The 24,615-nt window shown below is 33.2% G+C and overlaps 1 protein-coding gene across 1 annotated transcript; it reads right to left on the bottom strand.

Annotated features, from left to right (window-relative positions):
* Positions 1 to 3,354: 3,354 nt before the first annotated feature.
* LOC132599961 (uncharacterized) lies at positions 3,355 to 5,540 on the bottom strand. Its single transcript, XM_060313108.1, has 4 exons — positions 5,361 to 5,540; positions 5,029 to 5,218; positions 4,610 to 4,676; positions 3,355 to 4,102 (listed from the first exon to the last, which is right to left on the bottom strand). The coding sequence occupies exons 1-4, from the start codon at positions 5,476 to 5,478 to the stop codon at positions 3,800 to 3,802; spliced, it is 678 nt and encodes a 225-aa protein (XP_060169091.1). The 5' UTR covers positions 5,479 to 5,540; the 3' UTR covers positions 3,355 to 3,799.
* Positions 5,541 to 24,615: the final 19,075 nt, after the last annotated feature.

The following is a 24,615-nucleotide window of genomic DNA, read 5'->3' as shown; positions in this document are numbered from 1 at the left end:
AGCATCAAGGCACATAACTACATTCTTTATTGTGTGCACTCCTTACTGGTTTTCCTTAGTCTTAAAACCTTTCAGATAATTTCACGTGATCATTCAACTTTTACTTTATTATACCAAAATTACCAAGTTTTTTTTTGTAACAAAGAAGTCGCCTAAGTATCAAATAATGTACCATGTACGTAAATGTCTTTTCATCATTTGTTTGAGGATAACCGCGGACTATTATTCAACTGCACTGAAATGGAGGTGTTATTACTTGCCTCCAATACTGTTGGCTATATGAATAACTTATTAACTTCTGGCAAAGAAGTTAACTTTTGGTAAAGAACTACGTACATAGTAAAAGCAAATCTTGCAAAGGACAAAGAATATCTAACGGCACAATCAAGTGTAAAACTCGAGGCTATAGTATATATCCTTGCTTGATTAGTTATTTTGCATAAGTTTCACCACCTTATTCTACATTCAATTTTAATAAAAAAAATCATCCATTTGGTGCGTCTTGTATTAACCCCACCAATCCTTAGTAAAACAAGATTAGTTTATTTGAAGTAAGCAAGAAGCCTACTCCCGTAGAAAGCATCCAAAAGAAAGAAAAAAAAAACGATTTTTTTTTATTTAACTAAGGATATACTAATATATTTTAGTAATAATATCATCAACATACTTGACTATATACATATTATATTTTCTCGACGACATATTATATAAGTTGTAGTCAAATACGTGAAAGAAACTTTTTATTTAAAAATATTAAGGACGTACAAGGTGGACAATGCAATGCATAAGGCACGAATAGCACATAAAGGCTAGTTCACTCCGAGTCTTAATTTTGTCTTTGGTAACATTAATCCCTATTTCCAGGTTAACAAAGTAGCAGTAAGGCTCCTCCTTTTGGAACAGCCTTGAACCATAGTTGGAATTTCATGTTAAGGGTTGCAAAAGGAAGAAAAGAAACTAAAAATAGCAGTTCTGGGTGTGTGGGAGAGGGGGGGGGGGGGGGGGGGGTTGGACGTATATGTATAAACAAAACTTAAAAGTGAAAAAGCAAAGCAGGCTCGAATCCGCCATATCCATCATAAAGATACTTGTAAACAAAAGGTATAACACAATGGGGGACCAAAATATTAAAGGTTGAGATATCATTCACAATTGGATAGGTTCTCCACATTGTATAGACAAGGGCCATCGTGACAACGATAAGACATGTACCTAAGTTAAGAGCATATTCTTTTTTAAAATAATGCTCCACAACCACAAAGCAGCAAACACATACCAAACAGATTAAAGAGACTGACGTCATTCTTTGAATATTGTTTACACGATATGCATAGGTGCCGTCTTCTGGTCAATCGAATTGCTAAAAATCAGGATGGTGAAAATCATTTACATCCTCAATAAAAAATAAATATTATCTTCTAGGCTAAGAATGAAGTGAAAAATACTAGTTAAGTATATAGGTTAATAGAGTTCTATAATAAAATAAATTAACAGAAAATAAAATTTAATTTTATTAAAAATAATCAAAACTTTAATGTTTATTTATACACGTGAAAAGTAACAGGTTTTAATAACATTATAAATATATTTCTATCCAGGAAAGCAAAAACAATTAAAAATATAGGCAAATTTTTAAAAATAATTTATTTATACTGTAAATGAATTTTATTTGTATAATTTACGAAATATTCCATTAGCGACAAACAAAACTTGTTTATTTATATAAACAATATCGAATAAGAGAGAAGTGAAACTCAAACATACACACATGCATGTATATACATATATACATACTTACTGCATATAATATTGAAATAACAATCATTAAAAATAGCATTTGATTTTGTTAAAAATTCATAAAAGTATTATTCTACTTCTAATGTTAATGAACTTAAATAAAAACTTATAAATACCAAGATCAAAAAAAAAAATATATATATATATATATATATATATAATATAAAATGGTATTACATAAATAGGGGATTGAGAAAAACAAGGCTGAAATAGTTATTGCATAGAATAAAAGAGTGAAAATGTTTATTATTCGAAGTTGAGGGGGAGTTTAATTTTTAAAGTAAAGTTAGTGGATGAAAATAATTTTAATCCCTAAAAATCATAAAGATTAGGTTTAAATCTCAACAACACTTAAAAAAGAAAATGCTAGGTAATTTTTCTCGACCTTTTCAAGTGATAGAAGAATCACTCTTGCGTACTTGCGTTCTGTCTGTTGGGTAGGTCAGCTCGTTCTCTCTCGTCTTTAAGTATACAATAGTGGTTCTTCAGTCTTTGCTTTTGGTGGGAGTACTTGGTTGCTAGGTATTTTTTTCCCAACCAATTCGGTTTTGTTTGTCCTAAGATTGGCCTGACTTTTTTTTTTTATTATTATTAGAAATAATCAAGATTTGTGCAAATTGCAAATTGAAAATTTGACTGAAGACGACCATTATAAAAAGGGGGAAAAATGCATATTAGTGAAGAGGGAGACCCTTCTTGGAAAGTACAGGAGCCGTTGAGAAAACAAACAATTTGGCAATCTTTTATTGTGTTGTCTAGCAAAGAGGTGGACAACCCATGAGCAGAGCCAGCCTAGCCTATAGACAAACTAGTCAGCAATCAAACTTTTCTTTAAATGCACACGACAAATTGCTAAACATAGCACCCCACGCCTCTAATTTTCCTCCTTAATCTGAGGGAGGATCAATTGGACAATTCAACTAAACGTATATCAAATAACCATATGCTAATGCAAAAGAACAAAAAATAAACATAAGAAAGCAAAACCAATCCACGTAGTCTCCAATGTTTCACCATCACAAAATATACTAAAATATTTCGTTCAAACACTCCTCGAGCATTAACCACCATTTCTTTATTGCAAAGAGATAATGACACACCCTTTAAAAAAAGTCCAAAATTTGTGAACAGAATCACAGAGTAGTGGCGATAATAATGGCCATTGAACATTGAATAATTGCAACATGATTCATTATCAAAGTTGAAAATACTCACAAACACGTGTGCTTTGATCCATCTGTACTGCACTATTAGTCTATTATTACAAAGCAGTAGCAAGCCAAGAATATAAAATTACTATAGTAGAATACAAGAAGAATGAATTTCTAAGAAAAGACCATCTTTTTCCTTCAGATTACTATTACAATGAAGGATAAAAGTCACAAACTTTCAAAGAACACCTTCTTTGAGTCTTCATGCTACAATTAAGTGCTCTCAACTCATGTTACAAGATGCTATAAAAAGGAACCCTAGTCACTCCAAAAGAAAAGATAAGCAATCTGTACTGCACTATTATTACTATTATAAACAAAGCAGTAGCAGGCCAAGAATAGAAAATTAATACTAAAGAAAGACCATCTTTTTCATTCAGATTACTATTACAATGAAGATAAAAGTCACAAACTTTCAACGAACATCCTCTTTGAGTCTTCATGCGACAATTAAGTACTCTCAACTCTTATGTTGTTCTAAAATGCTATAAAAAGGAACCCTAGTCACTCCCAAAGAAAAGATAAGTAATCTTTTTGTCTTATATCTTTCATTGGGGGCTATTACAGTTTTATTCTTTTGGACTTAAAAAACATTCATTCATCACCTTGGTCACAATATACACAAATTACTGGATTTGAATGATTAGAGAACAAAACTCATCAGCAAATTGGACTTAAACCTTCTTTCTGTCACTCTATATATACAACACTAAACAACTTGGTGTAGGCCTCTTTCCCCCAAAAATCTCTCCTTTTTATCTATTCTTTTGTGATGTTGTCAATGGATTTACCTAAGCCATAGCTGAGATACTGTTGCTGCCGCGACAATTGAAGCCTTCAATCCTCACAGGAGCTGTGTTGTTCCCAAACTTCACACGAACGCATCCTCCTCCGCCCACGATCGCGGAGGAGGGTGGTGGAGTTGTGGGTCCCACTGCTCTTTCTGGGATTGGTAGTATGGGAACAAAATTATGGTTGCCAAATTGGGCATCTTGGATCAGGGGATTCCCAGCCCTACTTGGTGGAGATCCATAAAAGAATGGTGGTGATGAAGCCGCCTCAAAATTGGCTTTATCAACTTCATAATTCTTCTCCTGTTAATAGAAAAATCAGAACTTGTTAGCTATCAGTATAAGTGAATTGAGTTGTTAACAAACTAGATCATCTATAAACAAATCAACTTGATGAATTAACTGGTTAACAAACTAGATCATCTAGAAACAAACCAACTTGTATTATTTTTCTTTTAAAACACTGCTTAGTATTAATATCTGAGAAAGTCACTTTCTTTGTTGAAAAAATTGAAATCAAGAAGAAAGATGACTTTCATGAGAAATAAACCCTTCAAATTAACTTAAAAAACTTCTTATAAAGCAGAAAATTACAGGTTGTAGTAGTTTCAGATATTCAATTAAAATCAGTGTCCTAAACTTATCAAGATGACCTATCAAGAAGGGATGACAAAAAAATTCAGTGACCTACATAAGCAAAAGGAGTTAAAATTAAGAAGATTCTACTTGAAATCTTGAATTCCCTTATAAAAGAAGAAAAAGATCAGATTTTTCTTTTAACCAAAAAAAAAATTGATTAAAAAAATTCACCTTTGTGAGGATGATATCCAGCAGCCCAGTTCCAGCTTTCAAATCACAAGCCTCCATTTCTTGATTTCTAAAAAACCCAAAAGAAAGAAAAAAAACAATAAATAAGATACAGAGAGAATAAAACATAGGACACAAAGAAAAGAAAAGACTATAAATTTTTATTTTTTTTGATTAAGCACCGGGTGTCCGGGTCTCTTTGAGCCCCGACTAATCCCGGGGTGCACAAGCCCTCGGCAAGGAGTTTCCCGCAAGTGCACCACGGGTAATTCAGGGTTTTACCCCAGTCCCAATGGCCCTCAGAAATTGTTTGCACCCAGTGAGTTTCGAACTTGAAACCTTGAAAGGAGCACCCCAAGGCTCAAGCCAATTACCACCAGGCCAACCCCATAAATTTAATGTTGGGAAGAAAAAAGGCATACCTAAATTGCAGCAACTGATAAGGTTTGATAGGTTCTTCAACAGAATTAAAGAAGCCAAGCTTACGGGGCTTAGGACAAACGACACCATTAGAGACAGAAATGTCAGTTTCTCCAACTCCAACACAACCCACCAAGGCCTTCTGTTGGTAAGCGTACATATTCATCTTCTTCTTTTTAACAGATCCAAAGCCTGAAAATTAAAGAAAATGTTTACAAACCCTTATAAGAACTAAGATCTCTACCTTCCATATATACAAATATGTATATACATATATGTAAAAATGAAATTACTATAAATATAAACATGGAATAAAAGAGAGATGGGTTAGTACCTGGTGGGGTAACAAGTGGATGGCTATGGGAGGCGAGAGAAAAAGAGAGAGATTTATGGGGGAGAGTGAGGCCCAAAAAAGAGAGAGAGCAAGGATGGGATTGGGGCTGACTATTCATAGAAGACAAGAGAGAGAAAAAAATGCAATGAATTTTTTTATTTTTTTTTTGTGCCTTTGATGACCTCTATAAAATATTTACTCCCACTAACTCCATGTACTAAAAAATCTGTGTGCATAGCATGTGTACTTTACATAAAGGCCAAATGCATAGGAGCCTTTAAAGTTATCAGAAAATTTTATTTTGGCATCTTAACGAGTAAAGACGTGACAAGAATAATGTACTGGCAAAAGGTTGTAATAAGTCATTTTTTTCCTCATGAAACAATATAATTCAAAGGTCACAACAAAAGAGATTAAGAAGAAGCACAAGACGACAAATACTTAAAAAGACGACAAATTCAGTCAAAGTTTCTATTCTAGCATAGTCAAAGCTGGTGTTCAAATTTACAAAGATTGAAAAGATGATGAACAGTTGTAGACGCACCTCATCAGCTTATGGTTTCGAGAACCCGCGACTTTTTTAGTATGAAAAGAAAAAAAAAAAAAAAATACATAACTAGGTTTCACGCACAGTCTAACCGTAACTTTTTTTAATTTGATCCTTTCTCGCACAGATTCTATGCGTGAAAGGCTACTTTTTTTTTAAACCTATCAAAATCATTTTTTTCATACTTTGGACAAAGATTAGTCATGTTTCAAAACCCCGAAATATCAATATTTTATATAGGACTTAATATATTTTTCTACGTACAATAATGTTGGCTCATTACATCAAGTATAACTAAACGTTTGGATCGTCGTTTTAGAGGTTTTAAAGTACCCCGAAGTAAGTTTTTTTCTCTTCTTGTTCTTATTTTAGCAATGACAACAGCAATTTCAGCTAAAAAAACACTTAACCTAAAGGCTGAAGAGTTCAAACCAACTTCCATGGAGAAAAATGGAGCGCCTTCTCTTCCCCACTTAGCTATTTTTCAGCAAACTCTTCTCCTTCATTTCCTCCATTTTCACCCGTTCAACACACTTTGCTAGAAATTAATAATAGTTTTAAACAATCAAAGCAAATTAAAAACTTACTAATTTTTTTCTTATTGATGACTTCATCATAAACTTACAACACAAACTAACCGCATGAGTCAGAAATTTAAAAGAACTTAAATAACCCCTAATCTTCATCAGAATAGAAGTCCTCAATATCGTCGTCAGAAAAATATTTGCGGTTTCTTAAGACACATCTTTTTTCAATAGATGTTAGTTCTCTACTGGTTGATGATGCTTGTTCTTCGGCCAACTTTAGCATGTAAAATCTACAACGTCTTGCCAGCATTCTGTTGTTTTCTTTTCTAATCCTTTGTACTGCAAGCTCGCAAGTTTCTGGACCTACTCGAGGCATGGTTATTGAGTACCTTATTGGGATTGGAGCGTTGAGATTTTCCAAGTCACGAACAAGACGTTCTGATTCGGCAAGCCGATGTGACCATTCTCGGCGTAAACTGCAATAATATTCTCGCGGATCTGAATATTTCACATTGCAGAAATCATCATTATGTTCTATAAGAATGTAGGGATTTAGCTCGTCTAGTTTGAAATCACTGTTATCACTCGAAAAACTGCTATGATTTGAACTCTCATCATCACTGCTATTTGGTTCTTTTGGTAAGAGTAAAAATCAAGTTGTGTTTCTACTACTCGACATTGAATATGTTGTAGTCTAATAACAAAAGAAAGGGCTACTTGTATAGTTGCAAACCCCCATGTACCCCTAGTTGGGAGGGGGTGGTCTTTATGACCCTACCTACTTACTTTATATAAAAATATTAATCTTCATCGGACATCTCACAGTCCGAATTCCACTTGGATCTAAATCTTGTGCTACTATGTATACCATATTCTACCCTAACGTAACGTATTTGCATCCGATTGTTCTCTTCACGAAAACGGTTAAGAACAAAACTAAACTCTTGTGGAGTTCCACGAGGCAGTGACATAACACGTTTTTTTGGGCGCTTAAGCCCTACTGACGCTAACTTTTGCTCCAGTGCGGCAGCCTCCCTAACACGCCAATCCCACTCCACTCTCATTTTATTATTGTATTCCGATTGAATCTGTTGTTAGGGTTATTTGAGTATTGAAATTCATCATCTAGTTCCCATGTCCTACCCATTGCTTCAAATATGTTTCCTGGGGTAAAACATGTAATAGAATCAAGATTACCAAACTGAGTGTAGAATGACATGATAACTCGTTTTAATGTGAATGCTTTTAGAAATTGTCAATCATGTTATATATAGTACTTCATTATTTGACCGTTTTAATATGACTCTCACTTGTATTGCGCACCATTTTAATGCGCAATGTAAGTGTTGATTTGACAACACACCACGCATGACAATTTCAGCAATCTATGACACATATAGACTTGATTTGACAATACAATGTTGCATTATTTGACCATTTTAATATGACTCTCACTTGTATTGCGCACCATTTTAATGCGCAATGTAAGTGTTGATTTGACAACACACCACGCATGACAATTTCAGCAATCTATGACACATATAGACTTGATTTGAAATACAATGCTGCATTATTTGACCGTTTTAATATGACTCTCGCTTGTATTGCGCACCATTTTAATGCGCAATGTAAGTGTTGATTTGACAACACACCACGCATGACAATTTCAGCAATCTATGACATATATAGACTTGATTTGACAATACAATGCTGCATTATTTGACTGTTTTAATATGACTCTCACTTGTATTGCGCACCATTTTAATATGACTCTCACTTGTATTGCGCACCATTGTAATGCGCAATGTAAGTATTGATTTGACAACACACCAAGCATGACAATTTCAGCAATCTATTTAACATGAATGTTGGACGAGTGAAAAACTCATCAATTCATAAGTCTAAGTCTTACAGGTCATTGAAAAACAAATCAAAGTTCATAGAAAAAATGTCTCAACATGCTTTAACTGTTAGGGTTTCACTATTTTGGGATGGAGATATCGTTGAGGACAATTACTCCATTCGTTATAGTATCAAACTAAAGGCCCATGTTAAATTTCCAACAACTTTAAATTATGAAACACTAGTCAGTTACATGCACCAAAGAATGAAAACTACACCCACTGAGTTTGGAATCTCAACAACAGGCAAATATCCACAAACAATATCAAACGGTGTAGTGCGTTATGGCATGCACAATATCAACGATGATGAATCTTTGAGTGATAATTTGGGATCACCGGAATAATATAGTGATTTAGTATCCATTAAATTCTTGAGATGTATGTTGAAAAGATACCTCGAGAAAAAGTCCCTCAAGTCGTGCCTATTCATGGTAACACTTATGGGAACTTTAGTTCTTATGGAGCCATTTTGAGTGGTCATGTATCGCTGGAAAATCTAAGGCAGCAATTTAATCAAGCTTACAATGTAAATTGGTAAATATGCATTTTTATAATATTATTATTATTATTTGTAGTGGCACGTGTTTGTTGTATGAATTGATAAATAACCATTTTTCAAATCTTTATAGGAACCATTCTCAAAACTCGTTAGTGGTACCAAATATGAATGTTGGCGAATCCTCTCAGTTCGGTGGAGTTGATCATTCTCCACACCATGACAATGCTTATGAACAACAATAAGTTCATCACCTTGATATTAAATATATATATACATATATATATATAGTATTTAAAATATGTTATTTTTCGTGTAGGAGGAGGAATGCACTTGATAATGAAGTTTTTCCAAATTATTATGAGTCATCATCAAGTGATGACGATGAAATAGCTAATAATGCAGAGGTAACCAATGATGATGATGTCCAAGTTGGTATGACCAACAATATTCCTCAAAGCCAAAACCAACAAGAACCAATGCACCACCACGTACCACTACCGATGGCTGAAAACCAAACTTCTGAAAGCCCAATTCAATGGCATTCTAACAATATTCCTTATCTTGACAGCCTGCAAGGTCGTGATGATGCATTTGTCTTCACAAGAGAAGATGATCACAGTCGCCTAAAAAACTGGATTAAACCAAAGGATCTCAACAGAGATCCATGCTACCTTGCAAAAGAAATGTTGTTCGCATCCAAAAAGGCGTTGCAACGGGCTGTCAAAATTTATTGTTTTAAGGACATGAGGGAGTTTAAGGTTTATCAGTCAAACACAAAGATATGGAGGCTAGTTTGTAGACGACGGTATCAAGGATGTGAGTGGTTGCTCCGGGGAATTGTTAAGCCTGATGGTACGTGGGCTATCACAAAATTCCGCCAAAAACACACTTGTGATATGGAAGACAATCGAGCAGATCATTATAATTTAGATATAAACATGATTGCTCAAGTGTTACTTAAAGACGTTGCCGCAACGCCAAGGTAACATATCCTACCTAGTACATTATAGGTCTTATATCAATTAAAAGATCATTACTAAATGTTATTTGTTTAAACTTGTGTAGGATCCCCATCAAAGATTGCATTAGAAACGTTCAAATCGCATATGCTAAAACTATAAGCAACAGAAAGGGATTTCTCAAGCGTAGACGCGCTTTTGAGATGATCTTTGGAAATTGACATACCTTTTTTCAATCGCTACCAAGGTATATGGCAGCTCTACAAAATTTTAATGATGGTACTGTTGTAGAGTGGCGGCTTATAGAGGGTAAAATTTTTAACTTCGTATTCTGGACATTCAAACCATGTATTGATGGGTTTACTCACTGCCGGCCAGTGATATCCATAGACGTCACGCATACGACATCAAGCTCTTAATTGCAGTAGGAATGGATGCCAATGGGTCAATATTCCCTTTTGCTGTCGCAATTGCCGCTAACGAGAGCAACGACACATGGGGGATCTTTTTGACTCATTTGAAGGCTCATGTTATTAAGGATCGTACGGGCATATGTGTGTTGTCTGATCATCATAAAGGCATATTGCACTGTATAATAATTTATCGGGGTGGCAGTCTCTCCTTGTTTACCATCGCTATTGCTTAAGGCATTTGAAGGCAAATTTGCAATCAACGTTTCACAATGGTACTCTAAACAAATTGATGTGGGGGGATGCGATGGAGCATCAACAAAGAAAATGGGCTACAAAAATGGATCTGATCAAGGAAGTTAGTGAACCCGCATACGTTTGGTTGATGAAGCTCGAAATTGAAAAATGGACGCTTCATGCTGATGGTGGCAAAAGATGGGGCATGCTCACAACAAATAGCTCAGAGTCTTTCAATGGCTTGCTGAAATGTGCTCGGGGATTACCTGACACCGCAATAGTGAGAATGACTTTCAAGCAGGTTGTGGAGCGATTTGTGGTTAGGACAAGGCACGCCGGAGCGATATTAGCCGAAAGTGGGACATGGATGCCAAAGCCCTACACTAAGATGGAGCATTATAGAAAAAAATGTGAGCTTCACCAAATGACCGAGTATGACCCCATTCAACGTGTGTATGAAGTTAGGACGGGTTATTACAACGGTAAGGGTGGAAACGTGCATACCGTTTATAAGGCAACAAGAATATGCACTTGTGGTAAGTGGCAAACGTACCACATGCCTTGTTCTCATGCTGTAAAGTGCTTTGAGAGAATGAAAAAAAACGATAACAAATTATGTGGCGTAGGAATACAAGGTCCACAGTTACCTTAGCATATTCCGGCCAATTCCACCCACTTGATAATGAAGCTTATTGGCTGAACGAGCCGTTTTCGATGGTTGCTAACAAGGATTACATCAGGAAATTGGGCATTAACTCACGGAGTCGTAGACCCAATCAAATGGATGTTAGTGAAAGAACTTACTCTCGTAAGTGCTCTACATGTAAGCAATATGGCCATGACAAGCGTTCATGTGGGCAACAAGGCGGTGGTAGTACAAGCACGTCTCGAAGTAATCGAGCCTTTAGAACTTGAAGATTGTATTGTCACTGTAATTTAGTATTGTATTACTTTGAATTAGTATTGTAATTTAATGAAATGAATTATTTTTGAATAAGTATAAACCTCTCGTATTAGATGAATTATTATTAAATAAAATATTTTTATTTGTACATTCGATTTGACTAAATAATAAAACACTCAGATCAAAACCCTATAAAATATGACACTTAAACTAAAGGAAGTCAAGTTTCCAAACAAAAAAACTTACTTTGGGGCACTTTAGAACCCCTAAAACGCCGATCCAAACATTTAGTTATACTTGATGTAATGAGCCAAAATTATTGTACGCAAAAAAAAATATTAAGTCTTATATAAAATATTGATATTTCGGGATTTTGAAACATAACTAATCTTTGCCCAAAGTATGGAAAAAACGTGATTTTGATAGGTTTAAAAAAAAAAAAGTAGCCTTTCAAGCACAGAATTTGTGCGTGAAAGGAACAAATTAAAAAAGTTACAGTTTGGTCCTTTCACGCACAGATTCTGTGCGTGAAACCTAGTTATGTATTTATTTATTTTTGTGTTAGTTTGGTTTTTGTTTTTCATACTAAAAAGGTCGCGGGTTCATGTTTTCGATAGTGTCCCATTTACTGCTGGTGATAATTGACTTATAATAAAAAATAAAAATAAAATATTGGCTAACGCAAAGTGTCAACTTCATCTGTTTATTTGGATATACACTACACGGAAATGGGAAAATTGGGGTCTCTTTTTGCTAAGTAAAAATTAATCCTCACTATTATTTCTCTTGTTCCAGTTTACATGACCTAAAAAAGACGTTCCGAAGTATTTAATACAATTGTACTTATGCAATATTAATAACTTTAATAAGTCAAAATAATTAATCTATTGAATTTAATGTGTGTTTTACTTGTCAAACTATCTTTTAAGACATCAGTTTAATATACTCCTCCGTTTCATATTAGTTGTCACGATTTCTTTAACACGTCATTTAAAAAATCATAAATAAAAAGTGTTGTTTTACTAATTTACCCTTGACTCTTTTCAATATAATCAATATTGTTTACTTTTAAAAAGAATTAATTTAAAGGGCCAAATGAAAAAAGCTTATTAATTTTATTTTAATTTTGTAAATTGACAAATATTTTGGGACGAACACATTTAGTACTGTTGATAACTAATACAAGACGGGGGAGTATTTCATCTATCACTAACTAATATAATATACACCTAAAATTAGAACATTAAGTTCCGTATTAGTGAAACACCATCCAATAAATAGAGTTGATTAATGATTACAATTTAGTGGGCCATGCGAATTCGAGTTAGTCGAGCTTTATGACTACCAAACATCTATGAGAACAAAAAATTTAAAAATAGTTACAATTTCATGATCAGATTTTCAACCCCCACCCCTGCAAAAAAAAAAAAAAAAAAAAAACTTTGCTTCTTCTAGTATACGACTCTCTCAGAATTTAAATTAAGATAAAAAGTGAATGAGACGCGTCAGCCACCTACCATGGTTTAATGGTTCCACTTTCCTAATTTATTATTCCCCTCATTTCATTTTGTTTGACTTGATTCTAAGTACAATAGTCAAAATATTTAATTTTTAATGTGAGTTTAACTATAATCTGGAAATTTAATATGTATATTTGAAAATTACATGAGAAAAAACATAAATTCACTCCTGAACTTACGAAAACTCATTTTAGCACTTTAACTTTATGAGTAATTATTTACCCCTAATCTCATTCAATGTGTAATTTATGCCCCTTAAGAGGTGACTTGGTCCGTGAGAGAAAAAAGTAATGCTTAAAACCGACTACCTTCTCTAGATGTCATTTCTAATTCGTCATTATACAATTAAATACACTTAATATTGAACCTTTTTTTTTTCTCCTCATTTCTTTTCTCTTCTTCTTCTCACTTTCCCTTTATGTTTTCACCACCATTACACCTGTTTCTTTTCTCTATTTATATTACATAAGTAATTGCCCCACAGGATACCATATTTATAATCACTATTTTAGTATTTGATTTCAGAAAAAAAAAAATCAACAGTAAAAAAAAAAAACACTTGAAATCAAAAAAATAGTCATTGTTCTGTTTCTGGTATCATTGGTGCAATTGATTCTCTCTTTGATTTGGAATTCACTTTGGAAGCCACCACTCATGGAGAAGAGTTGAAAGCTTGAACAACCAACCGAAAAACTCCATGAAAGAAGCTTGAAGCTCGAGCTAATATTCTTCAGATCTGAAAAATGGTTTGTTGCTACCTACTATTTTAGAGCTCCTTTTATAGTAGCTGTGGATTGATTTAGAGGCTAAAAGACGAAGAGTAAAATTAAAAGGCAGAATAGTCTGGGAGACCCCTGTACTTTAATATTTTTTGATATTTTGGTGTTTGTACTTACATGTTTGCCAACTGAATACCTCTGTCCATCAAAATTGAGCATTTTAAACCCCTAGTTGTGTGTAACTCACTCGCTGAGACACAAAGGACACATCAGATTCACCTATATAAACTAATGCCATGTCATCATTTATTTTTATAAAAATTAGCTTTGCGAAAAAATAAATTTATTCCTTTTGTTTAAGGAAAAAAAAAAACCCAACCTTTCTCTTCTCTCTTCACCCTCCCATCTCCCTGTTCCACCCACCACCACCAAAATTATGTTACAATCAGCCCACTCCATTGCGTCAAAGCTCAACATTTTGTCAGAGCCATTAAATGCAATTTTAAGAGAATTTAGAGGTGGATACGGGTTTAGGATCGGGTCGAGTCATGAATGGGGAGGTTATAAAGGATGGCGAAGAAGGAGGAGGAGGAGCAGGTAGAATAAAAATTGGGAATTTTGGGTTGTCCCTTTCGTAATTATTGGTGTAAGATTGTGATTGATTTTGTGGAAGAAATTAGAAATTGATGTGTTTTGGGAGATTTTAGATTTAACTCTTTTTAGATTTTCAATTAATGTTATGGATTGGGTATGGAGTTTTGTTGTTGTGTTGTATTGATAGATTTATTGTTGAAAGAAGCTTATGCGGAGATGGGTTAGGATTTTGCCACCATCAAAATTGCAAGAAGAAGATGAACAAGGGTGAGGGCTGGGATTTTTTTTTTTAAATGAAGGTGAACGAACAGTCCTTTTTTTTTTTTTTAATTTTAATCTATTATGATTTTGAGAATCAAATAAACCAGTAGTATTAGTCAAGCAGCATGTATTTGATTTTATGAAATCACACAAGGAAAAACGAACAGTTCTTGTTTTTCTTTCCTTTTTGACAATTAGCAAGAGTTGGAGTGATTTTTTCTTCATTCATCCTAAAAAAGTTGATTGAGGGAGAAGAGAAACATAAATGGGGGAGTTGGGAGAGGGTGGAGGAAGAAAAGAAAGAGATAGTTTTTTTCAAAAAAATAAAATAAAATTTAGAGCTCAAAATTGGTTCAACAATGGCGGTTTAATAGTTGGAGAAGAAGGTGACTTCTAAAGGGCAAAAATTGGCTGTTATTGCCTTTTTACGAGGCCTCACTCGCCTAAAATGAGTGTATAACACCCACAGCTGAGTCAAATGTCACATAGGATGAGATGAGTTTAAAATACTCAATTTTGATGGGTAGAGTGATTCAGTTGGCAAACATGTATGTACAAAACACCGAGATGTCAAAAAATGTTAAGTACGGGAGTCTTTCAGACTATTCTGCTAAATTAAAATTGAATACCCATCTGAGTTTTACTATTTTCAGATATAAGGAAAACAAAATTCTCAGGTTGTTTGCTATCGCAACCTGGAAATTAAAAGCAGAAACTTTGGTGTAGAATAGAAATTCAAGAATAATTTGTGCACCAACATTAATAAAAAAAACGTACCAAAAATTGCAGAAGTGGACTCAACGAAATATGGTGAAAAGGATGATTTGGTTTAGGAATAAGGGTCATTTGTTTGGGAACGGGTCGGGTTTTAACTTGGGTTGGGTTCTGTTCATTTTATAATTATTTTTTAAGTTTGGAACAAATTATATTTAGAAAAAAATCATTAAATGACGTGGACCTATCACAGAGCGAATGGTATAACAACACCCAGTTCTCAACTGATCTGGGCAAAGTAAGGTTGGGATAATTCACGTATAAATTGTTTAGGGGGTAAAGAATTACCACTTAAGTTTAATTGTTGAAGTGAGTTTTCGATGCAAATTTAGGGTTGAATTTATGTCTCTTCTCAAAATTACATAAAAAGTGATATAAAAAAAATAGCTAAATCCAAGAAGATATGACAAAAACAATTCTCTGAATTTTCAAATAAAATAAATGTGTCAGATAATGCACTTTTATTTTTCATTCGGAAAAGGGTCAAATATACCCCTGTATTATGAGAAAAAGGTTTAAATATACTCTCGTTATACTTTGGGTCTAAATGTACCCCTATCATTATACTATTGGATCAAATATATCTCTCCTCCGTTAAGTTTGTTCAAGGTGGACATTCAATCCTACATGATACTGACAATTGATGAGGTGGATGTCATGTGACATGCCATCTCATCACCCTTAATTCATTTTATCCCTCCCCTATATTTATTCTTCCACCACTAAAATACCCCCACCACCATTTGCCAAACCAAGGCTATAAAAATGGAATTTACATAAATCAGCCGCTATAATGATTTCTAAAATTATATTTGGGTGCAGTGTTATGCATTTAAGATTGTCTCGGTTGGCTAGGGATGCTTGATATTCCTTCCACAATTTGACTTTAACAGCTCTGCTTATTCATCCAGTACACATGGGTGTTGCTTCTTTACTTCATCTTTATGTCTTCCCAGCAAAGCCACACGAGGGAGAGCGTTATACTGGTGTTTTTGGCGATTATGCAAATTCCATTTTTGTAGAATTTTATAATTTTGGCTCATGTGGCCAGCAAATAGAATTTTAGAAATCATAATAGTGGCTGATTTATGCAAATTTCATTTTTCTAGTCTTGTTTTGGCAAATGGTGAAGGGGAAGAAAATTTTAGTGACGGAAGAACAAATACAGGGGAGGGTTAAAATGGGTTAAAGGTGATGAGGTGGCATGTCACATCGCATCCACCTCATCAATTGTCAGTGTCACGTAGGATTGGATGTCCACCTTGAACAAACTTAACGGAGTAGAGATATATTTAATTTAATAGTATAACAATAGGAGTATATTTAGATTCAAAATATAATAAGGGGTATATTTTAAACTTTTTCACATACTTCAGGGTATATTTGAACCTTTTCCGTTTTTCATTTCTCTTGAAAAGAAGGTGGTTTGGAGTTTGGACCCATAGATTAAAAATCATATGGGCTCTAGGCTTGATTGATGGTTTTGACTCTGGAATGTGGATACCACTTACCTGACAATTTTTGAAAAAGACGACATTAAAGGAACAGGAAATATCATTTTATGACACGATGGGCAACGTGCTGACTCTGTTTATTTTACACTAAGTCGGCGTTTCGCCATGCGATTTGAAATCGCGATTTGAAATTATAGATGAAATTTGCATTTGGATATGCATTTCATCTTATGTTTGAAACTTCAAATCATCTAAAAAGATATAATTTGGGGTTTCAAATCATGGTTTCAAAAAATTTAAATATAAAACTTGATTCATAAGTTTATATTTTATTTAAAAAAATTCATAAGTTGGTAAATATTTTTAACAATTACTCCCACTAACCATTTACCAATCTCATTAACTTCCACCAACCTTTATTTATGTCTACCATGTGGGAAGATTATATCAAAGAGTAGTTACATTACTATTCATGTTAAATTTTCATTTTTATTAAACTAAAGTTTAATCAATTGATATTGTATTTTTTTAAAAGGTCTTCTAGTAGCGTATTAATTTTGTTATGAACTATGACTTGTTCATTTGGTAAGATTGTATAAGAATTAAAATGTTTTGATAGTTTTCATAACTTGTGGGGTTTTTATGTCTATAAGAGTAAATACAACTTAAGATATCCAAATTACATGTCCAAACATGACTTCAAATCATGGTTTCAAACAATGTCCAAACGGCTCATAAGATTTGATATGTCAAATATATGATTTATTTCAATTACAAATGTAGATTTTTTCCTGGGGGAACTTTCACAAATACAAGATATATAAGAATTAATTATATAATCTACAACTAATTTAGATATTAGAAATTGCGCAACTTAAAGCTAAAAACAAGGAGATTATTGCTATAAATAAAAATCTATAAATAAGGAGATTCCCTATATTAGTGATAACATAATTAAATGCATATAAAAACACAATAAATGCTTACCTAAAAAAGCTCCAGCACCATCTACTAGCAAACTAATTCATGAATTCTAACCCAAAAAAATAAAGTTAATTCATGAACAAGTATATTATTGTAGTATATGTTATATATATTATTCTATCTATATATCGTATATTATTACCATATATGTTATTATAGAGTACAATTGGTTGGCACGTAGAGTAATATATTCATATATTAGGTATATAATATACATACTTAGATATACTAATTTCTACTGTTATATCCACAGATATTTTGTTATCATATTTTCAGTTAAATTTGCCAATTTGAATATACCATATACTTTTTAGGTATATTTTCATGTACTTTTGTTTTCCAATATACCATATATTTTCTTGTAGTTTTCTTAATATTAATATTAATATATTCAAATAATTTCTTTTAGTCACAAAAAAATAATTGCATCAGTCATCAAGTGAAAATAATAAAAAAAAAAAAAAAGGAGGAAACGAAAGAAAAAAATATTTTTAAAACGGTAGCTGGAATACGGAAAATTACATTATCTCCCATGCCCTTTTCATAGATAAATTTTTTGCGGCGGGGGGTGGGGAGGGGGGTGATTTTGAAAGAAATAGAAAGTAAAAAGTGGATATGCATTAATGGTAGTAACTCCTAAAATTAAGTATTATTGATATATTAGGAATGTAAGAAGTTGTATTTTAGTAATTAAGAAGTTCAAATTTTGAATAAATTACATTTTTTAAAGTATTTGTAATCTTTTTAATTACAATTTGAAAAAGTTGTATTGTGTGACTTTCCCTTTTTCCTATTCAAGTAAAAAATGTGCAGAGGCCCAAGTTAGAAGTACGAAGGATAAGCCCACCAGACTCAAGCTAGCTATAGGTGAATGGCCCAAGTGTTCGAATATATTGATTATTGAGTAATCTTCACAAACCTCTTTTCAGCTCATGTAATGGTAAAATAACCACTATAATGAAGTTTCCAAATTATGAGTAGAACTCAAGGTTATTGTTTTGGAATATCACCTTTAACTATGAAATTTCATCACGGTAGCTATTTTTCAATACAGAACTGAAAAGTGGCCAATGGCTGCTATTTTTGCGTATTTATTTTAGTAGTTGAATCAGTGTATTAGGCCCAATTTTCCTTTCACCCAATTTCGTGATTTTTGGGGATAAAATTCACAAGTAGTTACTTTGAGTGATGACCTGTTGTTTTACCCTTTTTCGTCTAATAGTAATTTTTAACTCATGAGTAAATTTTAGGCTAATAGAATTATGAGCCATTTTGATTAGTTCAAATTTGAGTCACAAGTCTATTTGCCATCTCTTAGCTCCAAAACTTGTTATCATTGTGAACCGATTTTCAAGTCCAACAACAATATCTTAATTTCTAGTGACAATACAAGGAGGAGTGGAGGACCCTTGCATGGATGTATCATCTAATCCAGTCGACCTCTTCCTAACGACGTTATTTGTCTGAATATTTTTTTGACTTCTATAACATGAGATTTGTCCCTGGACAAGTCTAAGGTTGTCGAAGATACCTGATATTTAGACCGATATATTATATAAGGTGTAATCTGGAATTTTTATCCACTGTTTTCTTTCCCTTGTATCTTTTGACTTCATGTTCAATAGTACAAGTCAACTTACAGATTCTTGCTCTGGAAAAAAGCTACAGAAACATATAAGATAACACATAACATGAAAAATCAGTTTTGAAAAATAAAATAAAAACTGACCTTTATAGTTAAATATTATTATAGAGGATGATTGTTATAGAAGGTCTATGATAAGCCTTAGCTCATGGTCATGAAGGTTATAATATTGCCAGGTTTATACAAATTAATTTACAGAAGAACAATCAATAAATTCCTGGAGTTGTAAACTTGTAATATTGCCGACAAATTTGATCCCTTCGTTGGGGTAAGGGTGGGTGGGGTGGGTGAAGCTAAGGATTTTGGTATATAAGCTTTCTAGCTGCCCACGTAATTCCATGGATTCTGTATATATTGCGTTTTCTTCGGGTACGTTTCGTTGATCTTCCTAATTACTACTTATGTACTATTAAATTAGCTAGCCAACCAAGTTTAGTAGCAGCGTTGAATATTAATCGCTGCTTTAATTTGTCTCACAACAATTAGCACATCTAAATACAGCAATCTAGAGTCCCCCGTGGTGCATTTATTGATTTAGAGTTTCCAGTGGAGTAGGTTATTTCTGCAGCCTCGTTAATTAATATAGTTAGGACTAACATACTATGCTTTTATTTCTCACTGACCGGCCTCCTCCTAATTAATAATCTGAAATGCAAGTGAAATAATATTCAAAGGAAGTCCTATAAAGACTTTGAAGTAGATCCTCAAAGATCTGTAAGAAATGTCAACGACAGCTAATTGCATGTGTTAATCCTGAATTTTCACACCTGAAGTCAAGCACCTAGCTCCCCGCAAGTCCTAACCTAAATGTAGATCACGTTGAATTATAAGTCTTTTTAAGGAAGAAACAAAATAAAGGGCTTCCATGCATATGTCAGACCATCATTTATTTGTCTGCACACAAACAAACATTTGTAAAAAGATCGAATCTATTTAGAAGCGTAATACTTTTCATTATATTAATCATGATATTCCTCGCCCAATATTAGATCATCCTAAAGATTAGTACTATCATTTTTGCATATTCAAGTTTCTGTCTAGGATAATGTCTGTTAGTAAAAATGGAGAATAATATAGATCAGTAATAAGTAAAATAAGAAAACAAATTCTAAAACCATGTTGCGTGGCAAGACACTCCCTTGAAAGGGATTTCCGGACCGATCACGGTACAAATTGTTTAGCCCGGCACGCTCCCCAAGGTTCCACAACAACTCCCGAACACCTGCATTGGTGGGTGGAAGTATGGAGCTTGCACAAAATATTGCCCAGATATGGTCGAGAATAAAGGTCATTAACGTTGAGGCCTGGGGGAGAGGGGGGGGGGGGGGGGGGGGGGGCAATTGACCCATTTTGCCTACGAAGCCCAATTCTCATGTGGGCGAGGCCACACCCTTATTCTAGCTCATTTACCAACTCAATAAAGAACTTTTCATTATAAAGTAAAAGGAAGGACTTTCCACCACCTATGTGGGACATTTTGCATTCATGAGGACAAAAGACAAGTGAGAGACAAAACAACACACAAGAAACTTTTACTTTGCATTACCAACAAAGAATTACTCTCCATAATACTCACAATGTCAACCTTCATAACATAGCTGTTTAGTGTTTTTTAAATTTTACTTTTGACAAATGACAAGTACTTGATAGAGTTCGTAACATCTTGGTTACTTTTATGCTACAAAAGTAAATTAATTTTAACTAGAGTATGGAGTTATACACATGAAGGGGAGCCTTGGCGTAACTGGTAAAGTTGTTGCCATGTGACCAAGAGGTCACGGGTTCGAGCCGTGGAAACAGCCTCTTGCATTTCTGCAAGGTAAGGCTGCGTACAATAGACCCTTGTGGTCCGGCCCTTCCCCGGACCCTGCGCATAGCGGGAGCTTAGTGCACCGGGCTGTCCTTTATGGAGTTATACACATTACTACTCTCACGAGCTTTAATTATGGAATTGATAACTATACAATTATTCAGCAAATCTTCGTATCATCTTTTTTTTTCTTTCTATATACGTAATTAAAACCAAATGACCGTTGTTACTGTTATTATTATCTTGTAGTTAATGCATTTCTGGGGCAAAACGAAAGTCACTCTGGTTATGGTATTCAAATTAAACCTGAATAGATTCTGTATTTTATTATGATGCATATTAATTATTTTAATAATTAATATTACTAATCTTTTTAACCCAAAAAAAAAAAAAACTAAAATCATGCAGTGACAGTTAGGCAGAGTCACTGTTGAGAAATGGACAAGTCCGTCCCAAGGTAGACCGTAAACACCTACAAAGCCAAGCCCAATTTGTTTCGCAAGGATATCAGCTTAGGTGCATATATTACTATATTATATAAGAGCAAATGTGAGGACTTTTGTAGTCCTCACAATAATTTCCCAATTTTTTAAAAACTTTTTAATTAATTACTTTTATGTCCTAATCTTATTTATTTAAGTCTTTTTTTGTTTTTTTGTTTTTAAAGTCTACTTTTCAAAAGTTATCGAACCTGGGGACTTTTGTAGTCCTCACAATAATTTTCAAATTTTTTTAAAACTTTTTAATTAATTACTTTTAGGTCCTAATCTTATTTATTTAAGTCAATTTTTTTGTTTTTTGTTTTTAAAGTCTACTTTTCAAAGGCTATCGAACCTCCTACCTCATTTTTCACGTTCTTTGATTTTCTGATTGGTGCTCGATATCCGCATTTGAGCCCAATTAATCCAGATAATTCGCACTGTATCGCGCCTATTCGGGGGGAGCGCTTCCTCCAAAGATTTTTTCCCATATCCATGTTCGAACCCCTAATCCCTAATTAAGAGAGGAGCAGCTCCATCCGCTGCACAAGTTAAATTATGTATTTGTCTTAAAAGTTCATTAACTATGTATAGATTATTTATTTAGAACTAAATAATTTCATAAAATTAGGATACATAAGTTATAATGTCAAATTCTGGCTCCAAATTTGATTTGAATTAAATAATTTCATCAAAATGGAAGTTAAAATATTAAAGGAGTGGAATGAAAATTTTGCTTTCATATAACTACCCACTTGTGGGACTACAATGGGTATATGGTTGTTTTGTTGTTGTTGTTGTACACTTGTACTAACACAAATTATATTTCTTTAGTTAAAATATCTACTTTTATATCTTGAGTAAGCCCGGGCCTCACATAACTAGTAATTAGTAATAATTAGGCACCTGCATAAAAGGGTCATAACTACTAAGACTGGAGTATGATATTAAGAGATATTAAGTGACAGTAATACGTTTGTCTTTATAATATAATCTGATAGATCTAACTGAGTTCACTCCGAAAAGGAGGTTTTGGTTTTAAAGAATTTAATTCTGTGTGCTTTTGATGAGCACGTGTGGTGGTATTGCACAGTTGCGAGTGCCTTTCTAGAGAACTTGATAGTTAAGTTCTTAAGTACAAAAGAGTTCTATGTTAGGATTGAAAAAATGGAAGCTCCAAAGAAATTAGGAGTAGTAGCTGAGTTTAAATTTTATGCATGCATGATGTATACAATATGAGATGATTATTGAACTTAAACTCTAGTTAAACAATCAAATCATGACTTCTAGGATGTTGCGGATAAATTCTTCTCTAATTACACAATCAAGTCACTTCTAATTAGACGTCACAGATAAACTCTTCATGATAATTAAGCATAATTTATTGGTATTCTACTAATAAACATAACACATAATCTTCAATTACAAATTAAAATTCATTCATTATATAAAACATATTTACATCATCAATATATATATACACACACACACCTTAATTATAATTGTCTGTTTGACACAAGCTTGGAAGCCAAAATCATTCATTTTCTTAAAAAGTGTTTATTTTAGAGAGTTGAGTTGTTTGATCAAGCTTTTAGGAAAGAAATAAGTGTCACTACAAGAAAGTATAGAAATTGCAACAGCTCTTTTGGCAACAAAAATAATATAGTTGGCAAAAGTCAATATTTGACAACAACTTAATTTTATTGTTGGCATATATATATATATATATATATATATGAATCTTTTAAAAATGAATTTTTTTTCGTTGCCAAAAATTTAATTTTATTGCCATATAGTATTGACTATTGTTGCAAAAAGTACTTTTGGCAACTTAAAAAAAAGTTGTTGCACGTCGTTGCAATAACAACCGTTGGGAAAAGTTTATGCAACAACAAAAAAAATGTTGTTGCCAAAAATATTTTTTGCAACAATAACCTATCTATGGCAACAAAAAAAAAATTGTTTCCAAATCTCTTCTTTCTTGTAGTGTGTTTTTGAGTAGTAACATAAACTGTATTTCAGAAGGTAAAGAAAATATTTTCCCCCAGAAACAGTTTGGAAATTTTGGTCAAACATAAATTACTACTCTAATATTGACAAAAGTAATTTTTAACTTTATTAATCAAACACAAACCACAATTTAATTTTAAAATAAATAGATTTCGAAAGTTTGATCCAACAAGCTATTAAGTTGATCAAAACAAAATCAAAAGAAAGAAAAGAGAGCACGGAAAGCAAGGAAAGCTAGGTAAAGGAGCTAGGTAGGATGGGCAGTCTTATGGTTGGTGATCAATTTATCCACTAGGCAAGTAATCATTTGTCCAAATCAAAATGATTAGGTTAAACATGTAATTGGTCTCACCCCAAATAAATATTAAGGTTAGTATATTGTGTCTATTCACACATGGTTAAACCCATACTGGCATTTTCTTGCCTAAAAACTATAGGACGAAGACAACAAGGTCGGCATCTATGATCTATATCTCAATTCTTAACCGTCTCAATAGATGTACATTATCTATTCTTAGTTCGTTAACTAATGATTATATTATAAGAATTACTTAGCCATTACTATATTGTTACGTTCATATATATATATATATATATATATATATATATATACACTCCAAAACACATACTATAACACGTCCTGGGTTAATCAGAGGGTAGGCAAATATGCTCTAGCAATGTAAAAAAATATACTCTGTATATGATATATCAGGTCATTGATCAAAAGGTGATCGTAAGTAATTTAATTTAATAGCGTTAATTTAATTAATAACTTAAAATAAATGGTAAGTACGTGCCATGCTATAAGAGATTGAGTTATAATAATACCATGAAAAATATTTATACAATCAATGTATAAAACTTAAATCCTTATTGATATGGTTATTTATTTATTGGGGATACTAAGGGAAGGAATAATAGGATATTGAGGATGACAAAAGGGAGTTTTATTTCTCATTGGACCAGACTAATCGAGGATTTAGACCGATTCACAGGGTGGGTAGAAATGGGTGAAGGT

This window comes from Lycium barbarum, chromosome 1 (genome assembly GCF_019175385.1).
Source record: "Lycium barbarum isolate Lr01 chromosome 1, ASM1917538v2, whole genome shotgun sequence".
NCBI classification, from domain to species: Eukaryota; Viridiplantae; Streptophyta; class Magnoliopsida; order Solanales; family Solanaceae; genus Lycium; species Lycium barbarum.
This window is presented reverse-complemented; position numbering and strand designations above follow the sequence as displayed.